This window comes from Eurytemora carolleeae, unplaced genomic scaffold (assembly GCF_000591075.1).
Source record: "Eurytemora carolleeae unplaced genomic scaffold, Eaff_2.0 scaffold802, whole genome shotgun sequence".
Lineage (NCBI taxonomy): Eukaryota > Metazoa > Arthropoda > Copepoda > Calanoida > Temoridae > Eurytemora > Eurytemora carolleeae.
In genome coordinates this window covers 10432-29786 of record NW_019396692.1, presented here as the reverse complement: position 1 = coordinate 29786, position 19355 = coordinate 10432, and the positions used below count along the sequence as shown (strand labels likewise).

At 31.0% G+C, this 19355-nt stretch overlaps 1 protein-coding gene across 1 annotated transcript; it reads right to left on the bottom strand.

Annotated features, from left to right (window-relative positions):
- Positions 1-1130: 1130 nt before the first annotated feature.
- Positions 1131-19198, bottom strand: LOC111707446 (protein tipE). The gene is made up of 11 exons (XM_023480557.1): positions 19123-19198; positions 16700-16751; positions 8781-8986; positions 6397-6494; positions 5708-5804; positions 4692-4766; positions 4382-4447; positions 3815-3882; positions 3498-3581; positions 2286-2357; positions 1131-1208 (listed from the first exon to the last, which is right to left on the bottom strand). The coding sequence occupies exons 3-11, from the start codon at positions 8982-8984 to the stop codon at positions 1172-1174; spliced, it is 801 nt and encodes a 266-aa protein (XP_023336325.1). The 5' UTR covers positions 8985-8986; positions 16700-16751; positions 19123-19198; the 3' UTR covers positions 1131-1171.
- Positions 19199-19355: the final 157 nt, after the last annotated feature.

The following is a 19355-nucleotide window of genomic DNA, read 5'->3' as shown; positions in this document are numbered from 1 at the left end:
TTATAGAATTTTATAGAATTTTATAGAATTTTTTAGAATTTATAGAATTTTTTTACGATTATTTGTTATGGAAAGATTTATATTTATAATTTCAGTGTTATTCAGCATTAGTTGAATACTTTTGTGCTCCAACATTTAAAATTTTTGTAATAAAACCGTTCTTATGTTTTTAAAATTTTTTAAATGAAACGTTATGACTCCTTGATTACAACATTTTAAAGAGCTATGAACTATAGTAAAAAAAAACATCCTGCAGGCTGCAGTAGCAAACTGACTAATTTTAGAAGATATTTCGATTGTGAGATTTTAAAGATTGTAAAATATGCTTAAATAAAGCAACAACAAAAATTAAAGTTATGATTATCATAAATTATTTAAAATGATTGTGTCTGATCTATATAATGCTAATCAGAGATAAATAAATATAGAGCCTTTGCCAAAAACAATTCCTTTATCTTTTAATAATAAAATCTTGTAAGACCTAAGATATTTCAAACTCTGTTTTCTGTTGGATCACATAATTTTAGCTAAAACTATAAGAGGTTTACACCTCAGGCTGCAAAGATTTAAGGATTAGAAATTTGAGTTTAAAGGGAAAAAAAACTTAATTCCTTCGTTAAGATACGTTAGAATTGTGTGCACAGGTTAGAAAACTTCAAATATTTTTTTCAACAGAAATTCGCAAAACCTAACATATGTTGATCAGTTTTGTCAAACAGTGCATTATAACCTCAGCAGTACATACGGTGTACTGTTTATTTAATGTGCTGACTACTAATCACTCGAGCAGTGTTAAACAGGTGTTGATGCATTAAACCTGAATTAAACAATTCATATTTTATTTATGTAGAGAATTCGCCTTGTTCACGGGCAGCCGTAGTATATGTGAATTCGCCTTTTAAGCAATAATATCTTAATGTGACTATAACGACCTTAGCTGCTGGTTTTAGAAGTTTTTACAAAGCACTTTTTTACCCTTTTTCAAGTCGGACGCGAGACAAATATTGGATGATATATTCTTCTTTTAATAAACACACATGCTGTACACAGCATATTTTATGCTGAACAGCAGACACTGTTTAATATTTCTGTTTAAAAACAGTTCACTTCAAGTTAAAAACTTCTTTCTCATTTTTTTTTGATTTTACTGTTCTCAACTTCTGAGTTTACTTTAGTTATTCCCTCCATTAAAATCATCTATCTCAGACCTAAAATAAAGAAACGAATTAGCTATTTAAAGCTAATTTTTTTGGTAAGCATTGCTATGAAGTTTCACTACTAAACAGCACCGTGCTGTAATAAAGTGAACTACTAAACAGCACCGTGCTGTAATAAAGTGCACTACTAAACAGCAGCGTGCTGTAATAAAGTGCACTACTAAACAGCACCATGCTGTAATAAAGTTCACTACTAAACAGCACCGTGCTGTAATAAAGTGCACTACTAAACAGCAGCGTGCTGTAATAAAATGCACTACTAAACAGCACCATGCTGTAATAAAGTGCACTACTAAACAGCACCGTGCTGTAATAAAGTGCACTACTAAACAGCAGCGTGCTGTAATAAAGTGCACTACTGAACAGCACCGTGCTGTAATAAAGTTCACTACTAAACAGCAGCGTGCTGTAATAAAGTGTACTACTCAACAGCAGCGTGCTGTAATAAAGTGCACTACTAAACAGCAGCGTGCTGTAATAAAGTGCACTATTAAACAGCACCGTGCTGTAATAAAGTTCACTACTAAACAGCACCTTGCTGTAATAAAGTGCACTACTAAACAGCACTGTTCTGTAATAAAGTTCACTACTAAACAGCACCTTATAAAGTGCACTACTAAACAGCACCGTGCTGTAATAAAATGCACTACTAAACAGCACCGTGCTGTATAATAAAGTGCTCTATAGTTTTATAAAATTCCATAAAGGTACTGTTAGTCTAATATGCAGTGACCCTGTGTGCATAGATGGCAATGCATGATTCACAAGAGTATCCTTGAAATATATTTGAACTAGTATCTGGAAAATATTGCCATTTTTTAGGTTTAAAAATGTTTAATTCTAATTATTCTTTTACGTTTTCATACAGTAGAATTGTGCAAATCGCTTTTGCAGAGAAACCCCAATTGAAAATAATCAATTTTAAAATTAAAAATATTATTAATTAATTCATAACTGATCAGACGAAGCTTTAAGGGATACCGTAGTGAATCGAGCAGTGCCATCTTCACATGCAAAGTTTGAAATTATGCATACAGTCTCTTTAAAATGATAAAAGACAAAACTTACTCATCGTCTGGATCTCTGAAATCAGTTTGCTCCTCGTATTTTCTACACCTGGCCTGACAGTACGGACAATACCTAGACAAATGGAAAATTTTCCATTAAAGAGCTCAACTTTTTTCTCCATTCTTTTTTTTTGTGTAATTGAAAAAGAATAAAGATGAGATATTCTTTTTAAAAAAATATCAATTTTAAAACACATTTTTAACAATCTTGTATTTATACGTATTCATTTTTGAATTTTTCTTATTAAAAAGATTAGTCTCACAAAGTTAGAATATTTGGAAAAAAAGTTGATTAAAAAATAAACAATTCCTCTTTTTCATAAAAGCTAAAAGCATTCATTTCAAACATACGAAATGTTTACCTTAATTAAAACTAAATAAAATTCTCAAAATCAAAGAACTTTAAAATTCAAAATGATTTCCTGAAAAAAATATAAAAAATTCCAAAAATATATATCAATTCCGCCATCACCAATTTACCACTACCCATAATTACTAACTGTAAACATATTCTGGTCTAGAAGAGCTCTGACAGAAGCGATTTAATGATAATTTTTTATACCTGGAATTAAAGGAGTCATTATTATTATTATTATATTTATTTCTAGCTGCCCGGCGTTGCCCGTAAATTTTCAAAAAATCAAAAAAAAAATTGAAATAAAAAAAAAACGAATTTGAAAAAAGAAAACCAAATTTTTGTTTAGCCTATGTCACCCCTAGTACCCAATCCCATTGGGTTCCTAAAAAAATGCAGCCCATTTTCTATAGTTAATTAGTATTGGTTATTGCTGTACACTGTGTTCCATGTTTGACATTCATCAGCAGCATGATTGCGGATTTTCAAAAATACAATTGCGCATTTTACCAAAATTAAATGGGTTTAATATATATCTATATATAAATTTGGCTTGTCTGTCTGTTTGTTTGTTTGCATCCAATAAACGTCAAAACGGCTGAACCGATTGGGCCCAAAATTTTGGTGGGACATCACGTGACCACAGGGAAGGTTTATGAATGATAAAATTAAAAAAATGTGTTTTAAAGGTTTTTCATTTTGTAAAAAAAATTTAAATTCTTGAAAATCCGCGAATTTTTTTTTAAAAAATCCGCAAAATTTGTCTTCTTCTTTGTTTTAAAATGTAAACAAAAAGAACATGTTCACAATTTAAATAGAAGATGGGCGCGATATTATTATTATCATTATTATTATTACCAGTAAACAAGAACTACAAGAGAGAGAACGAAGAGAAGGTTAGGTATAAGGATGGAGAACATAATACTGCTTACAGTCTCATCCCTAAATTAGAAAACACTCCTTTTTAAATTTTTGCCCTGTAAATTTCCATTTTTACTTTCTATCTGCACGTCTGCAAATTTTGTTCCACCGAGTAGTTAGAAAAGGAACAGGAAGCAAAGTCCAAACTGTAAAAATTGTTTGCAGAGAACACCGTAAGTGAAAATCTTTTGCCACCCTCCCCCTCTCCCCCGCTTTTTCTTCTAAATAATCTTATAATATTCTTCTTGTTTAACCTGCTGTACTCTGAGAGGACTATCCAGGGATTCATTTTTGAATAGTAGCAAGGGAAGGTCTCCTCTGTCTGAAAATGAAGAAGACGACTTTTATATCTCTAATTTTCAATATACCATCATGCATAAAACGATGCAATGCATTTAAAAAAAGTATCTTAAGAAATGAAATGGCATTTATCTTGATTTATCAACAAAATTAAAATTTTCCTCAATTGTTACGTTTTTTAATGTAACGCAGTTTATCCAAAACTTTGAAAATGAAAAAGACGACTTTTAAAATCTCTAATTTTCAATGTAAATAGGCTAAAAGCATGAAAAGTTACATTTTTTATGTACGTTGTCTCAAAAAACGTTTTCGATATGACACTGGTACCATTGAAAACGTTTTGGAAAGTTTGAATAACGTATAAAATTTTCTTATTGAATAATAATTGTCATTCTAAAAGATTGATAACGATTTGAATTAAACTATCTAGATTTTCTGAATCGTTGATTAACTACATAGTTAATGAGTTAAATGATTAATTGGCTAATCAATTGATTTTATTGATTGATTGATTACTTTACCATCGAATAGTTGTCATATCTTTCAGCATACATATCGCAATCTACTTCTGGAGGGTATCCACACCCCTGAATTCATAATAATAGTTTATAGTAAATTATATTTAACAACTTAAAATGTAAACTGCAAAAATCTAAATCCAGTCAAAGGTAATTTTTTGAGCGATTCTTATAGCTGATCTGGATAAATCCTTTTATTGGGAATGTATTCGTAATCTTGGCATGTTATCCTTATTTCTATCTGATGATTTGTACATAAAACTAGTTTGGAATTGTTTTAAAAGTGTAAGATGTATAAAAAAACTAAATTAACCTTAATATTGATGAGAAGGGGTGTATCTTCTACGATCACTTCTGATCCAGTCAGTTCCCCAGTATCCGGGTTTCTCTGAAAAAAAATAGGATTTCAAGTGATCAATTAACTTATTAGGTGGTTATTTAGCTTATTCAGCTGCTTCAACAATTGAATAAGTCAGCTGACTAAGCAGCTAACAAGTAAGTTGCTTAAGTAGGTTATAAGTTAGCTAAATAAGCAGCTAATAAGTCTCTGACTAAGCAGCATTGTAAGCCAGCTGACTAAGCATCCATCTAATAAGTCTCTTATTAAGCAGTATTGTAAGCCAGCTGACTAAGCATCTAATAAGTCTCTGATTAAGCAGAATTGTAAATCAGCTGACTAAGCATCTAATAAGTCTCTAATTAGGCAGTATTGTAAGCCAGCTAACTAAGCATTTAATAAGTCTCTATAATTAAGCAGTATTGTAAGTCAGCTGACTAAGCAGATAATAAGTCTCTGATTAAGTAGTATTGTAAGCCAGCTGACTAAGCATCTAAAAAGTCTCTAATTAAGCAGTATTGTAAGCCAGCTGACAAAGCATCTACTAAGTCTCTGATTAAGCAGAATTGTAAGCCAGCTGACTAAGCATCTAATAAGCTCTGATTAACCAGTATTGTAAGCATTCAGCTGATTAAGTTGACTTATGACTTTAAAAATCAGCTGACTAACACCTAAAAATCAGCTGACTATACAGCTTATAATTCAGATTAGTAAAAACTTAAAAATTCAGCTGACTAAACAGCTTATAAGTCAGCTGACTAATCACTTAAAAAATCAGCTGACTAAACACCCAAAATATCATTTGAAAAACCAACTAAACAATCAGCTGAATAAACAGCTAGTAAGTCAGCTCAATAATCAACTAATAAGTCCGCTGCCAAAAAAGATAAGAAATCTAAGAAGATAATAAGCTAAAGCCTAATAAGCATCTAATAAGTTAACATGATATTATTTCACATCTTAACATTTAAAAAAAAATAAGTTTTACTTACAGGTCTCTCTATTCTTGTAAGATCAGCCCAGTGCTCTATCCCAATATCAGAGACAAAAGTTCCATTCTCGTACGGTACATGTGGTGTGTACTTTACCCTGTGTAAATAAAATTGTACGGTACATGTGGTGTGTACTTTACCCTGTGTAAATGAAATTGTTATTTTCTAAAGAAATCATAATAATGGGTAGAAAATTATCCCAGTCTAGAAGCTTTTGAAAATATAAAGTGTCATTTTTATAATAGATTTTTTTCGGGATCTAATCGATCCTTTTAAAGGGACTGTAAACGATATTTTAAGTGACCTTCCATGAAAAAAGGCAATGCCCGATTCACGATGGAACCCTTAAAACTTTAATCTGTGTAATAATGTGAAATATTTATTGCAATTTTACTATGTTTAAAAGTGTTTGATTTTGATATTTTTTTTATAATGATTTTGAAATTATGGCTGTAGTCCCGTTAAATCTGTTTTATATTGGAATTGAGTTTTGCCACAAACTCTGATTTTCTGACCCATATATCTTTGCAACCAAATGTTATAGACCTTAGATATTTCAAACTACGAATTCTGATAGATTTTTATTCTAAGTTTGAAATATCAAAGATGCATCATGTGGCAAAGATAAAAATTTGAGTTTGGGGCTAAGATTCTATTACGTTGTTAAATAATGATGCGTGAATTCTAACCTGATTTGATGACATTTGTAAATAGAAGCTGTACAACCTTCACGGCAGCTCGCCCAGCTACAGTTGGTTCGCCCGTATCTCAGCTCATAACTTGTCACCTAGCAAATACAGGATTATTCTATATAATATTCTGTATGGTTTAGCTGGGAATATTAAAAACTATTTTGAGATTTGAGCCGGTTCTCAATTGGAACCGCGGTTATTGGCGGTTCAATTTCTTTAAATTCGGCCTCAGATTAGTCATTTTGTATATTTCAACCATATGGAAAAAAAGCTAAACCAACTGCTTTATATTTTTATTTTTGACTTTAAATATTTTTTAGTTAATTTGTTTTGAATTTGATTATTTCCCTTGTCGCTTGCGCAACTGTCTAAGACTGCCGCGCACCACCCACATTTTTCAAAATCTGTTTTCTAAAAAAATGTGGCGAAAGATAATCGATTACTATAGGTTGTAATATCTGAATGATTTGTTTGAAATTAAATTGATTTTTTTTACAGTCTAAGTCGTATGTTGCATCTTTTTCAATTTGTATGGGCGCTAAGTTATTCGGTATGAGACATTTTTAACAATTTTCTCCTTATAGACGCAACAGATAGAAGTAAGATTAGTAGCGATTAAAAGCGCTTTTTATCGCATTAAGCCTATACCCCCATTCATTTTTCACGAACACTCCCTTTAAGTCGATTTGCACCCCTCCGTTTTATTTCCTATGATTATTAATTCTTTCCCGGGTGGACTTTTCTTGGTCTAATATAGGGGGGGGGGGTGAAACTTCGATGGAGAAACCGCTTTGGATAATATTAATCTTAAGAGAGAAAACAAGGATATTTCAATCATGCTCCGACAATGAGTATCGTTGTGAATTTGACAACTAAACTTTAAGCAGGAAATTACATGAAATTACTACATAAACAAGCGCAGAGGTTCCTTAATAATCAAATTTTTGTCAAAACAGGCCAAATGACCAAATAAGAAAGAAACTAAGAACCATTTTTAAAAGTTATTTTGAAGCTAAAACTTTTTCTAACAAACTGATTTAAAAGCTCTTTATAGTTGTTTCAAGTTCAAGATCAGGTTTAGACAACACACAACTTTTTACCCTTCTCTATGTTTTTCAAAACAAAACAAAAAATTACACAAATTAGCAAAAAAAAAATAACTTTAAAGGGAGTGACCGGCTATGTAAGATAGTTGAACTGAGTATGCATGGTGTTGTGGAAATCTTCTTTCGGATTCATTTGAGACATATTAAACTTTTTAAAGATCTAATTCTGAAAACGTCTCCACCCCAAAGTAGGAGTTTTGAACGTCGAATTTGCGCTAAAAATCAGGATTTACGGATCTTAAAAAAGTTTAATATGTCTCAAATGAATCCGAAAGAAGTTTTCCACAACACTGCATACTCAGGTCAACTATCTTACATAGCCGGTAACTCCCTTTAAAAGTTGGCTTGAAATGGAACAATCTTGAAATCAAAATCAAAAAAAAGTTTTTAAATCTCTGTTCATTTTTTTGGCAACTAAATAAACATGGAAAATTTTCCCGACCCCTTGTTGCCCTTACAGGGATTTTGCAATGTTTGCACATATCTTTGCAGATATTTTTCAGATATTTTGCACATATTTTGCAGATATTTTGCAGATATTTTTCAGATATTTTGAAGATATTTTGCAGATATTTTGCAGATATTTTTCAGATATTTTGCAGATATTTTGCAGATATTTTGCAGACATTTTGCACATATTTTGCACATATTTTGCACATATTTTGCACATATTTTGCACATATTTTGCAGATATTTTTCAGATATTTTGCAGATATTTTGCACATATTTTGCAGATATTTTGCAGATATTTTGCAGATATTTTGCAGATATTTTGCAGATATTTTGCAGATATTTGCAGATATTTTGCAGATATTTTTCAGATATTTTGCACATATTTTGCACATATTTTGCACATATTTTGCACATATTTTGCACATATTTTGCACATATTTTGCAGATATTTTGCACATATTTTGCACATATTTTGCACATATTTTGCACATATTTGCACATGTTTTGAAGATATTTGCAGATATTTTGCAGATATTTTGCAGATATTTTGCAGTTATTTTACACATATTTTTGCAGATATTTTGCATATGTTTTGCAGATATTTTGCACACTTCCTTTTTTATGAAATATAAAATTTGTTTTACTTTGTGACACATTTTTATTTTATTTTACAAATGTTTTACTTTGAATATTTTTGTAAAAAAAAATGTTTTCGATAAATAATTATAATTATAATTATTGTTTTAGGTGAACAAATAGATATAGTCAAGTTTAGCGTTACTCAGTTTATTTTATTTATTTTTCCTTAAGAGCTTCTGTTACCTTACAATGTACTGGACTCTGAACAAAATCATGCATCAGCGTTGAGATCGCTGGATCTAGAACAAACGGAACCAAGAAGAGGAAACCAAACACACACACGATACACAGGGTTCCCAGGAACAACGAGGTGTAGTACTTGATGTCCTCCAGCCGGCTCTTGGCCTCCTTGCTGTCTGCCCCCATGGTGTTGTCAGCCTCTGTCATAGCTAAGGATAGAGGATGGATCAGGGTGGCGGGGGGAGGTTGGGTTCCCTGGGGGGTTAAACCAGGGATATCCAACCTCCCCCCGGCATATAATCAATGGATGTTTGTGGTAAAGGGAGTTCCTTCTTTTAATTAAACGTTAAAATCTTCTTTTTAAGATCAGCGGAAAAATATATAAAAATATGANCCCCCCGGATCACAAGTCAAAACTTTTTAATAGACGTACTGATTTAAACTGATTACTTTTAACAGTGTTATGAATGGCTCCAAATCTACCCTATAGGCCCATATGCCTTGAAGAACCCTATGATAATGAAAAATATCTTTAATAAACACTTAATATCACAAATGTATTTTTTGACAAGTGTGAATACTGGTGTTTCATGGCTATTATAAGTATTTAAGCAAACTGCCAGATGCAATTATGACCAATTTAATTATATCAAACAATTTTGAACAGTTTATGTACGATTGATTTCACAAAATTAAAATTATAATTATTCGTTTAAATTTTTTTTTTAATGGAAATAGTGTTTAACTCCCTTTGTTTTATTTATATTCGTAAAGCCCATTCAAAACTTTCTACCGCTGATCTTTGTCTAGTTTGATAAAAATCTGTGATTATAATTTTTCCAAGTTTTAGAACGTAAAAACACATTAATTTGAAGAACATTAAATAAGCATTAATCTGAAAACACGATCTTGTAAAATATACACCCTAGATCATAAATGGCGGACAAAACAACATCACAAGTAATGAGTTTGTTTGCATATTTTGATAAATTGGAAGGTATTTATATTATTGACAAAGTATATGTAGTATATCTGTTTCAGGTTTCCCGGATATAAGACCCAAAAAATGCAAAACTTATTTTAGACATTTTTGGATCAAATCCGCTCAGTCCATTTTCTCTAGTTTCCCGTATAATTAGACTATTTTTTCCCTCAACGCTCAAATTTTGAAACTATTAATAATTTTAAACCTTTTCTGAAAACTGAGCTATACGGATCTGGATATCTGAAAAGCCATTGGAAAATATACGTAAAAGCTCATATGCAAATATTTTACAAAAAAAGATGATTTTTCAAATTTTACAGACGAAACCTCACTAGATCATTGAACCCTATAGATTATCGAGACATTACATTTTTTTACTATTTTTGATCTTATCTTGCAAACCCTTTTGTAGAAATAATCTGAGATGGGAACTGTTTTGTTTTGTGGATCAATGCTTTATCCAGATCTTTTGTTAATCTGCAGATTAACTAAATCTTTATTTGATATCCCGCACGCTGATAGTTGAATCGGGTTAAAGGGACCTTTGATCAGGGGATGAATAAATGAAATGAAGAAATTAAGTATTCATCCTCAAATCAAAAGTGTTCACAGTGGATATATCGAATTTCCTTTTTCCGCAGGGGTTTGGTATAACCATTAACAATTCCTACCTCCAACATTATCTAAATATCTAAACACTTTTAAGATCATGAATTTGTTCAATGATCCTGGAATAAAAATTATGGTTAACAAAGGAATTGAGTTTTTGCCACAAACTCAAATTTTCAACCTCTATATCTTGACCACCTAATAGCGTAATCCTTTGATATTTCAAACTTAGACTAGTTGATTTAACAGAATTCCTGGTTTGAAATATCTAAGGTCTACGCCATTTGGTTGAGAAGATATAAAAATTAGAAAATAAGATTTTGTTGCAAAGATTAATTTCCTTTCTACTCAAATTAAGTGAATGATGTAAAGTGTACGGCTACACTAAAGTGTTCACTATAAACGTGATTAAGTGACAAAACATGTTAAACGTCGTCGTTAAAGGAGGAATAACAGAAAGTTTCAATATTACACGAAACAAAATCTTTTGGAGGAAATAAAACTTTTTTCAAAAATCCTTTTTTGCAGAAAAAAATATATATCAATCAAAACAAAGTACAAAAAAAAAGAGTAAAAACATAAAGCAGAAAGCCAGAAAGTTTGAAAAAAAATAAAAACGGTTTAAAAAGAACAGCTGATGATGATTATGTAAAAAATTGAATTCGATGAATTCTACGGTCTTAGGAATTAAGAAATGCAAATATTATCATCTGTTCTCGATATTTTGCATCAACAAAAGGTTTTTGTTTCTGTCAAGATTATTTTATATTCAAAATAAAATCACGTTTTTTTGCATTTCTTGAAAGAATTGGGTTGAGGCTGTTTAAACTTGTGCAGCACCTACTCCAATATAAGGTCTTTTTGATTTATCAAATTGTACAAAAATCCGACCAATGTTTATTGGTTACACTTGAACAAATATTAGCTAATTCACATTGAGAAATAAATCTTAGATGTACATCCAACAGGAACAATTCAGTAAGTAATGTAGCTCTTTGCACATAGAGAAATATATGCAAAAAGCTCAGCTGCTGGGTTTCTACTTTTTTTTAGAAAACCATCCCATAATTGTAAAAATTTTGGCCTTTTCAGGCTAAAAATAGGAAAAATTATTTTTATCTTTACCTCTCATTCAAAACCTCTTCAGATTGAAATGGTGATTTTGTTTATTTTGATTTCAAGATAATTTGCAAACGTTTTAAAAGTTCTAGGACTGAACTGACCAAATGAGAAGCTGAAATGTGCTTTTTAAACACATATTTCTGCATGAGGACAAAGCTATATAAACTACAAACCAAGCCAATTTTTGCTTTTGCATTTATTTTTCTTGGATGTACGCATTAGATTTATTTCTCACTGTGAATTAACCAATATTTGATCAGGGAATAACATGCTATGATCAGTTTGATCAATTTGATAAATCCTGTAAACCTGATACTTGACTGGACGCTGGCAAATTGCCCGACTATTTTGAGAAAATCGTAAGCTTAATTTTTACGGGTTTGCAGTTCAAATCAATGAAAACAGTGTCAAAATTTCAAAGTATTTCAGAACAAATTGGAATAAAAAACAAAATTGAAAAAAAAATATTGAAAAAAGGATGGACAGAAGAGGGACAAATGTTATATTTTAATATTTTAAAAGTTGCACCAATCTTCCAAATAATCTGTAATCCTCCGGCCCTCCCCCCTTCCATGCTATAAAATACCCATTAAATATGCTCAATGGGACCTTCTAGTTATAGGGTGGCATGTCCAATTCACAACAATACCTTTTGAACCTTTTCCTGAACATGGATGAAAAAGATTTCCTGATAAGAAAACTGAATTGTTACTTATGAAGGAATCAGACATCATGCCATCATATAAATAGAAGAACACTTGAAATAAAATAAGTATTTTTCTGAGAATTGCTAAAAAGTAAAAATTGTTGACAGATTGGCGCGAAAAAAAAAGTTACGAAGGAAGCCACAATACAGGATCACATTGACTATACGCAGTAAATCCATCAAACTGTTTTTTTTTAAATTTAATCAAATAATGTTATTGCAAAAGTTGTATACAAGTTTTCGAGTTTGATGGATTGAGGTTGGAAACACAAATTACAGAAATCCAAAATTTGAATAATAAAACTTAATTTTTTATCTTGTTTTCATGTTTGGGATTTCTGAATAAATATTTGCAAGAAAAAGAAAATGCAAATATTTTGAGAAAAAATAGAAAATGCAAAATCTTTCAAGAGAAAACATTGAAGAAAAGATTTGGAAATAAAATGAATTTCAGATTTTACATTTTCTCATCAAATACTGGATGAAGATGAATGTGATTAGTTTGCTTGTTTAGCTTTAAAATCTTTCTTAAAAATCAAAAATAATAATCTTTAAAATTTATTTTTATTTTGTAAAACATCGATGATCATGATACACATGCAGTCAGGGACAACAAAAAGACATTTTTATGATTTATATTATTGTCCGATGTAAGTGTATGGTGTAAGTAAAAAAGGACTCTTGAGTAATTTCAAGTAACCCTGAAGAGCTTCACAAGAAGGATTCACAGCGATTCTCTTTTTAAATATTCGCAAGTCTAAGCAAAATTGATAAAGATATTCTTGTTTTTTTGTCAGTAAAAACAAAGATGTTCAATTATGGAGCCACTGTTTTTAAAATAAAAAAAAATAATATCTTTTTAATCGATGTGTCGATGGTATCGTTGTGAATGAGGCTATAAGCAACTCTTTAATTGGGAAATTAATCGACAGTTCCTTTATTGTGTGTTGTTGAAGTGTTTTATATTTGTGTAGAATAACCTGAAAAAGCATAAATGTTTTAAATCTAAATATGAAATACAAAAAATCAAGATCGAAACCGTAACTGAACACTCAAACTATAAATTGTATAATCATCATATCTTTGTACCACGACAGCAGTTTGCAAAGAAAATAAAAACTTATAATCAGTTCCTTTGTAAATCGCTGTCTTAAAGACTCGATATGCGCAAAATTGGTTAATGGACACAAATATAAGGGAATTAATTTCTGGACGACACTAGTTTAAAAACAGATAATTTGTGGGTGATCGATGTCAATGCTTTTAATTCCTATTTATTTAGAATTCTTCATTTTTTGGCATTAATTTTCATGTTTTATGTTTGTTATTAGAAACCTCAAAACTAGACAATTTGTATATTTTTTATCATAGATGTTCAATACTCTACCTGCATCAAAAAATAGAGATCGCGATATCTGTATATTACAGTGAGAGGAGGTCAAAAGAATCATGGGGTAACATATAATTTTTTTTTTTTGGGGGGGGGGGTCTGAAGATCTGAGCTTAATAAAATGCCTGTGATTATTTTGGATATTTACTATCACAAGTTTAAGAAAACGACTGGTATTGGAGTCTCTTAAAGCTTCGATCAATTTCAACATCGCTTGTATTTGTTTCGAAAAAAACATATGAGAAATTTCTCATTCATTGGTATTATTATAATTAATTACACATGCTTAATATAGTATCTATAATATAACATATTTAAATCTAGTTTTTATATACAATATATATATATATATATTTATTTTCATTGGCAGTCTTGGCACTTTTTTTGCGGGGAGGAAAGAAATCACACTAAAGAGTTTGCAATTTTACTTTGCAAATAGGTATTTTTTTCTTTTCATAATTAATTGCTTAAATGTATATGTATGAGTATGTATACGTAAATGCCCTCTCCTAAAAATTTTCACAAATTATCATTATATAATGGGAACATTATTTTATAACAGGGGTTCAATGACTGCTTTTTGGCACTTGCGTATTTTTCTGCTTTTGTGTTTGAAGGATTTCTTAGTCTGAGCTTGAGGTGGTTTTTGGCACAATATGGCGGAGTTTTATTTAGATTTTTTCATCTTCATTATCTAATCTTTTCAGAGCGATCTCATCTTTTCTAGGTTTATCACAGCACTTCACCATCATCGCCATCGCTCCATAGCTATAATAAATAGATGAATGATTTATATTATTTAAATTAGAATATGAATATTTTCTTTCTTTTATTATTCTTATTTTCCTGTCTTACTGTTTTCTTTTCAGTCTGTCTTTTGTTATTCAGTTTTTTATACCTTTGTTTATTCTTTTGATTATAAACTGTCGTTTATAGTTTTTCTAAAAAAGTTCATTCTACATTTTTTAAAACACAGCTTTTGCAAATCTCCGTAATAGAACAAAAATGACATGTATTCCATAGTTTGTTGTTCTGACCTGGTAACTCCGACTACCCTGGAACAAATGAATAATGTAGAACATGAGATGATGAGTATTATTGCTGGTATTGTGAAGAACAGAAGAAAGATCCACTGCAAGAATAATGCAGATAAAAATGTAGGAACTAATGGAACATGAATGAGGAGATTTATAAAATATGAATAGGTAATTACAATAATATTCACATTATTCTATCCTTCAAGGATTATATTGGCTGCCTACACAAACATAATTCGTAAGAAAGCAAAAAGTATATTTTTAACAAAAATGATAGAAAAAGAAAATTTGCTTGTTAATTGTTGTTTTTATGTTGAAGTGAATTCCTAAATTACATCCTTGTTAATAAAAGACAACTTCAGATAGAGTTTTTTTTTTTTAATGACTTTCAAAGTGAAAATTTGAATTAATCTGAACTTTAACCTTGATTCAAAGAAAAGGTTTAATTTGAAAGTTATCCCTAAAATCCGCATTAATTTACATTTTACAATGTGGTTTCTTAAAAGGAAAGCGCAAATATTCTTCTTTTATTTGTTTTAATTTCAACTTGTTATTCAATTTTGAAAGACAAGAAATATATTATAGGACAAATGAGGTATTGAATAAATTAATGTATAACATAGATAATTTTTGGTCAATTAACTATAAACAAGAAAAAGAAAGAATTTTGTAATTAAAATGATTTTTTACATTTTTCTGACCTTTTTTTTAAAAAAAAAATCCCAGCACCAGAGTTAGCGCCCTACTTTTTTATATAAGCTTGCCTTGAAAAATTGGGCTATGCACCTCAAGGCATTTTTCTAGAGGGGAGAGGGCCGGGGGAAAACTAATTTTAGGAATAATTTTTTCAGAGCCAGTAGCATAGTTTTGTGTTAATTTGTCTGCAGTAATTCCTGCCTTTGTTTTCAAAACATTGTATCTAGTCACTACAAACTCACTGTCATCTAAATATCAAGAAATTATAAATAAATTTCAAAATTTGAAGAGACTGACAGCGTAATTTCATGTGGTCTCCATGCAAAGGTGACAATGCTCGATTCACAACCGTACCCCTTAAAGTTTTGTCTGATCTGTTATGTATTATATATCAATGTAATAATTTGAAAACTGATTATTTTCAATTGTGGTTTCTCTACAAAAGTGACCAGCGCATTTCTACACTGCAAGAAAACATGACGATATCATCAGAATAAAGAACTGCTAAACCTAGATTATAATTAGATAAAGGTTTCAAGGGTACCGATGCTAATCAGGCAATTGGAAGCTTTGCATTATATAGGCCCCATCGTTTCAGTAGAAGTAAATATTTCCATTTACTGATAGCGCCGATATGGAGTAATCATGTAACTCTAATTGGATAATGAGATAGATAGAAAGATAAATTCTATTGGTTCAGAAAAGACAACAAACACAGGGCTGAACAATTGATTGAATCAGGCGCTAATAGAATCGGCATACAAGAGTGTAGGCCGTAGGGTCACTTAAAACCACGCTTGCAGTACCTTTCAGAAACAAAAAATAATTTTTTTTCGAGAAAATTAATTAATGATCTATATTTACAATTGTAAATTTGACCAAAACGTGCGTAAAAAACAAAAGCAGTATAAGATTTTAATTACAAAAACATCAAAATTTAGCTTATTGGAGAAGAAATAACTAAACATCTGTATATAGCTTGTCAAATATTTTATTCTTAAAGGAACATGTACTCGCATTTTCAAGTGACCCACCCCTCCATGAAAAGATGGCAATGCCCGATTCACAACGGTCCCGATTAAAATCTAAAGGTTTAAAGGGTACCGGTGTAAATCGGGCATTGATATCTTTACACTTGAAATTAGGCTTATATAACGGGCAGCCGTAGTACATTTAAATTTCCGAGCCGGGTCAACCTTTCCGGTCCCATTTTGTACTGTATCGCCCGGACATTGGGTAAAAAAACAGACACTCAATAGGACTAGCCAGTGTAACAAGGTTGACGCGGTCAGACTTTAGGTTGAATTTACTTTTACCAAAGGGTCAGATGTGCGTGGTCTATTTAGTTTAATCTGTTTTGTTAAAAAATCTACTTACGGGCTGCATAGAAGCACGGAAATCTGGAAGGACTTGTTTGGTTTCTACCATCCTTTAAAAAGTATAATCTATAAATCCTTTAAAAAGTATAATTTATAAATCCTTTAAAACGTATAATCCATAAATGATACTTTAAGAAACCTACAATCTATATAGATCCTTTTAAAAGTGCAATCAATATAAATCCTGTAAAAAATATAATCTCTAAAATATCAATCTAGAAAGTTACAGTGTAAACAGCAAAGGATAAGACTGCAGAGACGATTGTGCGGAATTTATTTAGCCTGAACACTATACACGATTTGCGTTTCCTCCAGATGTACATGTAATGGTTTTTTTTTGGCCAAATCATGCTCACTTTTATTCGAGACAGCAGAAAATTATAACCTTTTACAGTGAAAACTAGAAACCAGGAAGAAGACTTTTAAATCTAATTATAACTTTAAAATTCTCAAAGAGCAAGAGACACGACAATTGTCTAGTAAGACTATTTGCTTTGTGACAACATAAAATACAATTAAGTGTCGTCTTTATATTTCATTGTTTTATGGTTTTCACTGTGATTGTCCTTTGAATATAATCCGGACACCATGAAACCCTACAAATCATTGTTTACACAAATTTGTACTGCAGTTTCTGAACGAATGTAAACAAAGATAAATGAGAAAATTCTCCTAAAAACCTGGAAATAATCGCTTACAAAAGAACTGCGTACTGTAGTTTTTGAATCAAGGTTCAGCACCCCAAGTCCAGTTCACTTTTAGGATGTTTACCAGGAACTCATTTACTCTTTTTGTATAAAAAGTGTTCTACTGCTTTTGACATGATTGTAAAGAAACCCTAATGCGGCTCAGACTCTTTATGTAAACAGTTAAATTTTGAGACCAAATAGATTATCAAGTAAAATAGGTGGCAACAGAGAAATGGACCAAATGTACACGACGTCACAAGTGTCAAATATAGCAAGGAAAAGGGAAATTTTCTCACATTAGTTAACGTGTTTTCTAATATTAAATAATAAAAATGTAAAAACAGAAAATAAAGAACACATCAAATTGCACTTGTTTTACTTTAAGATCTAAAATTATCACTATTATTATTAATTTTCTTGGACACAAAAACTGAATTGACTCTTGTGACGTCAGAATACAGCTGCACTGCGAGTGTACAAATTCTACGTTGCCATCTATTGTACTAGAATCTGGTTGATTGAGACTGAAACTGGGGATTACGAAGATATATGTACCAGGCGGCAGGCACCTCTTGTCTTTGTTAACTATAGAAAGTGTAAACTCGTTTCTGGGAGAAATGTAAACAAACTCAGTACTGCTCGGACTGAGTTCTGTTTATATTCCACCTAGAAACTGCAGTACAGTTTTTTTGAATTATTTTCCTGGGAACTCATTGAATCTCCCGACTGTGTGATGCCGTTTAAGCATGAAATAATTGGCATATTTCTAGAAAAAAAAGTATCTGAAAAAAAGCTAAATTTTGCTTCCGATTTAACTGATTGGTTTTTAAGTACAAGAGAAAAATGATAAATTATCGTAATACTTTTTATGAACGTTATGAGAAGTGCAGTTGGTTCGTTAAACGAGAAATGAGAATGTAATTACGTCTATACTGTCCATTTAAAAATTATGATTCCACTTATAGAGAAAGGAAGCGAAGAGGTAAAGCTTACCTAGCTAGGATGTATACACAACCAACCGCCAAATTGATTAATTATTAGGGTGGTCGGTTGTGTACATCACGATATGTTTATGTATCTAACACTGTACACTTGTATATAGAGTGATCATATTTCCTGAGCCCAAAACTTAAGACAGAGTATCGTTAGTAAAACTAGTTTTAAAACCCGGGTTTCACGAATGGGGTTAGGCACTTTTGTGATTATCAATATTTTTGTAATGACATATTATTTCTTCAGGTTTTTTTATATTATCCATTTTTTCGAATCTCTAAAATCAAAATCTACACAAAAGTAAAGACCCCAAAAAGGAAACTCGGGAGTTTTGTTCAACGATACTCTTTTAAATTTCGGCCTTTGGGGGAGGGTTAAATGTAGATAGTTGAATATTAGTATTGATAGACAGATAGACACCAAATATGGATTGTATACACAGGATTGTATACTGAAGTACATTCCAGTTTATTTGTTTGTTTATGTTAAGACAATAATAAAAAAAATATTGAATCGTGAAAAATGTTTTTTTTTTCAAAATTCCACTAGACCTTTCAAGAGACTCAACCGTACATCCGGCCCTCTAGTTATATTTGATCAATTCCAAAATATCCCCCTTAGATATTGGGATGTACACAACCGACCACCATCAATTAATTAATTAATAGGGTAGTCGGTTGTGTACATCTGAGGTAAGCTTCTCCTCTTCGTTTTTATTACTCTATTAAACTAGACTAACCTGTCCGTGGTCATGAAAGAAGGGTTTACACTCATGTTGTAGTGTGTTCACACAACCCTCATGGTTTATAAGCAGTACACTTCTACAATAGTACAGTAAAGTACAATACCATAAAGTACAATACAGTACGGTGCAGTACAGTACAGTACAGAGAAGTACGCTAATTATTATCATCAATGTCATTATAAAATATAAATAATAATTTATATGAGTTATTTTTTAAGTTATTATAT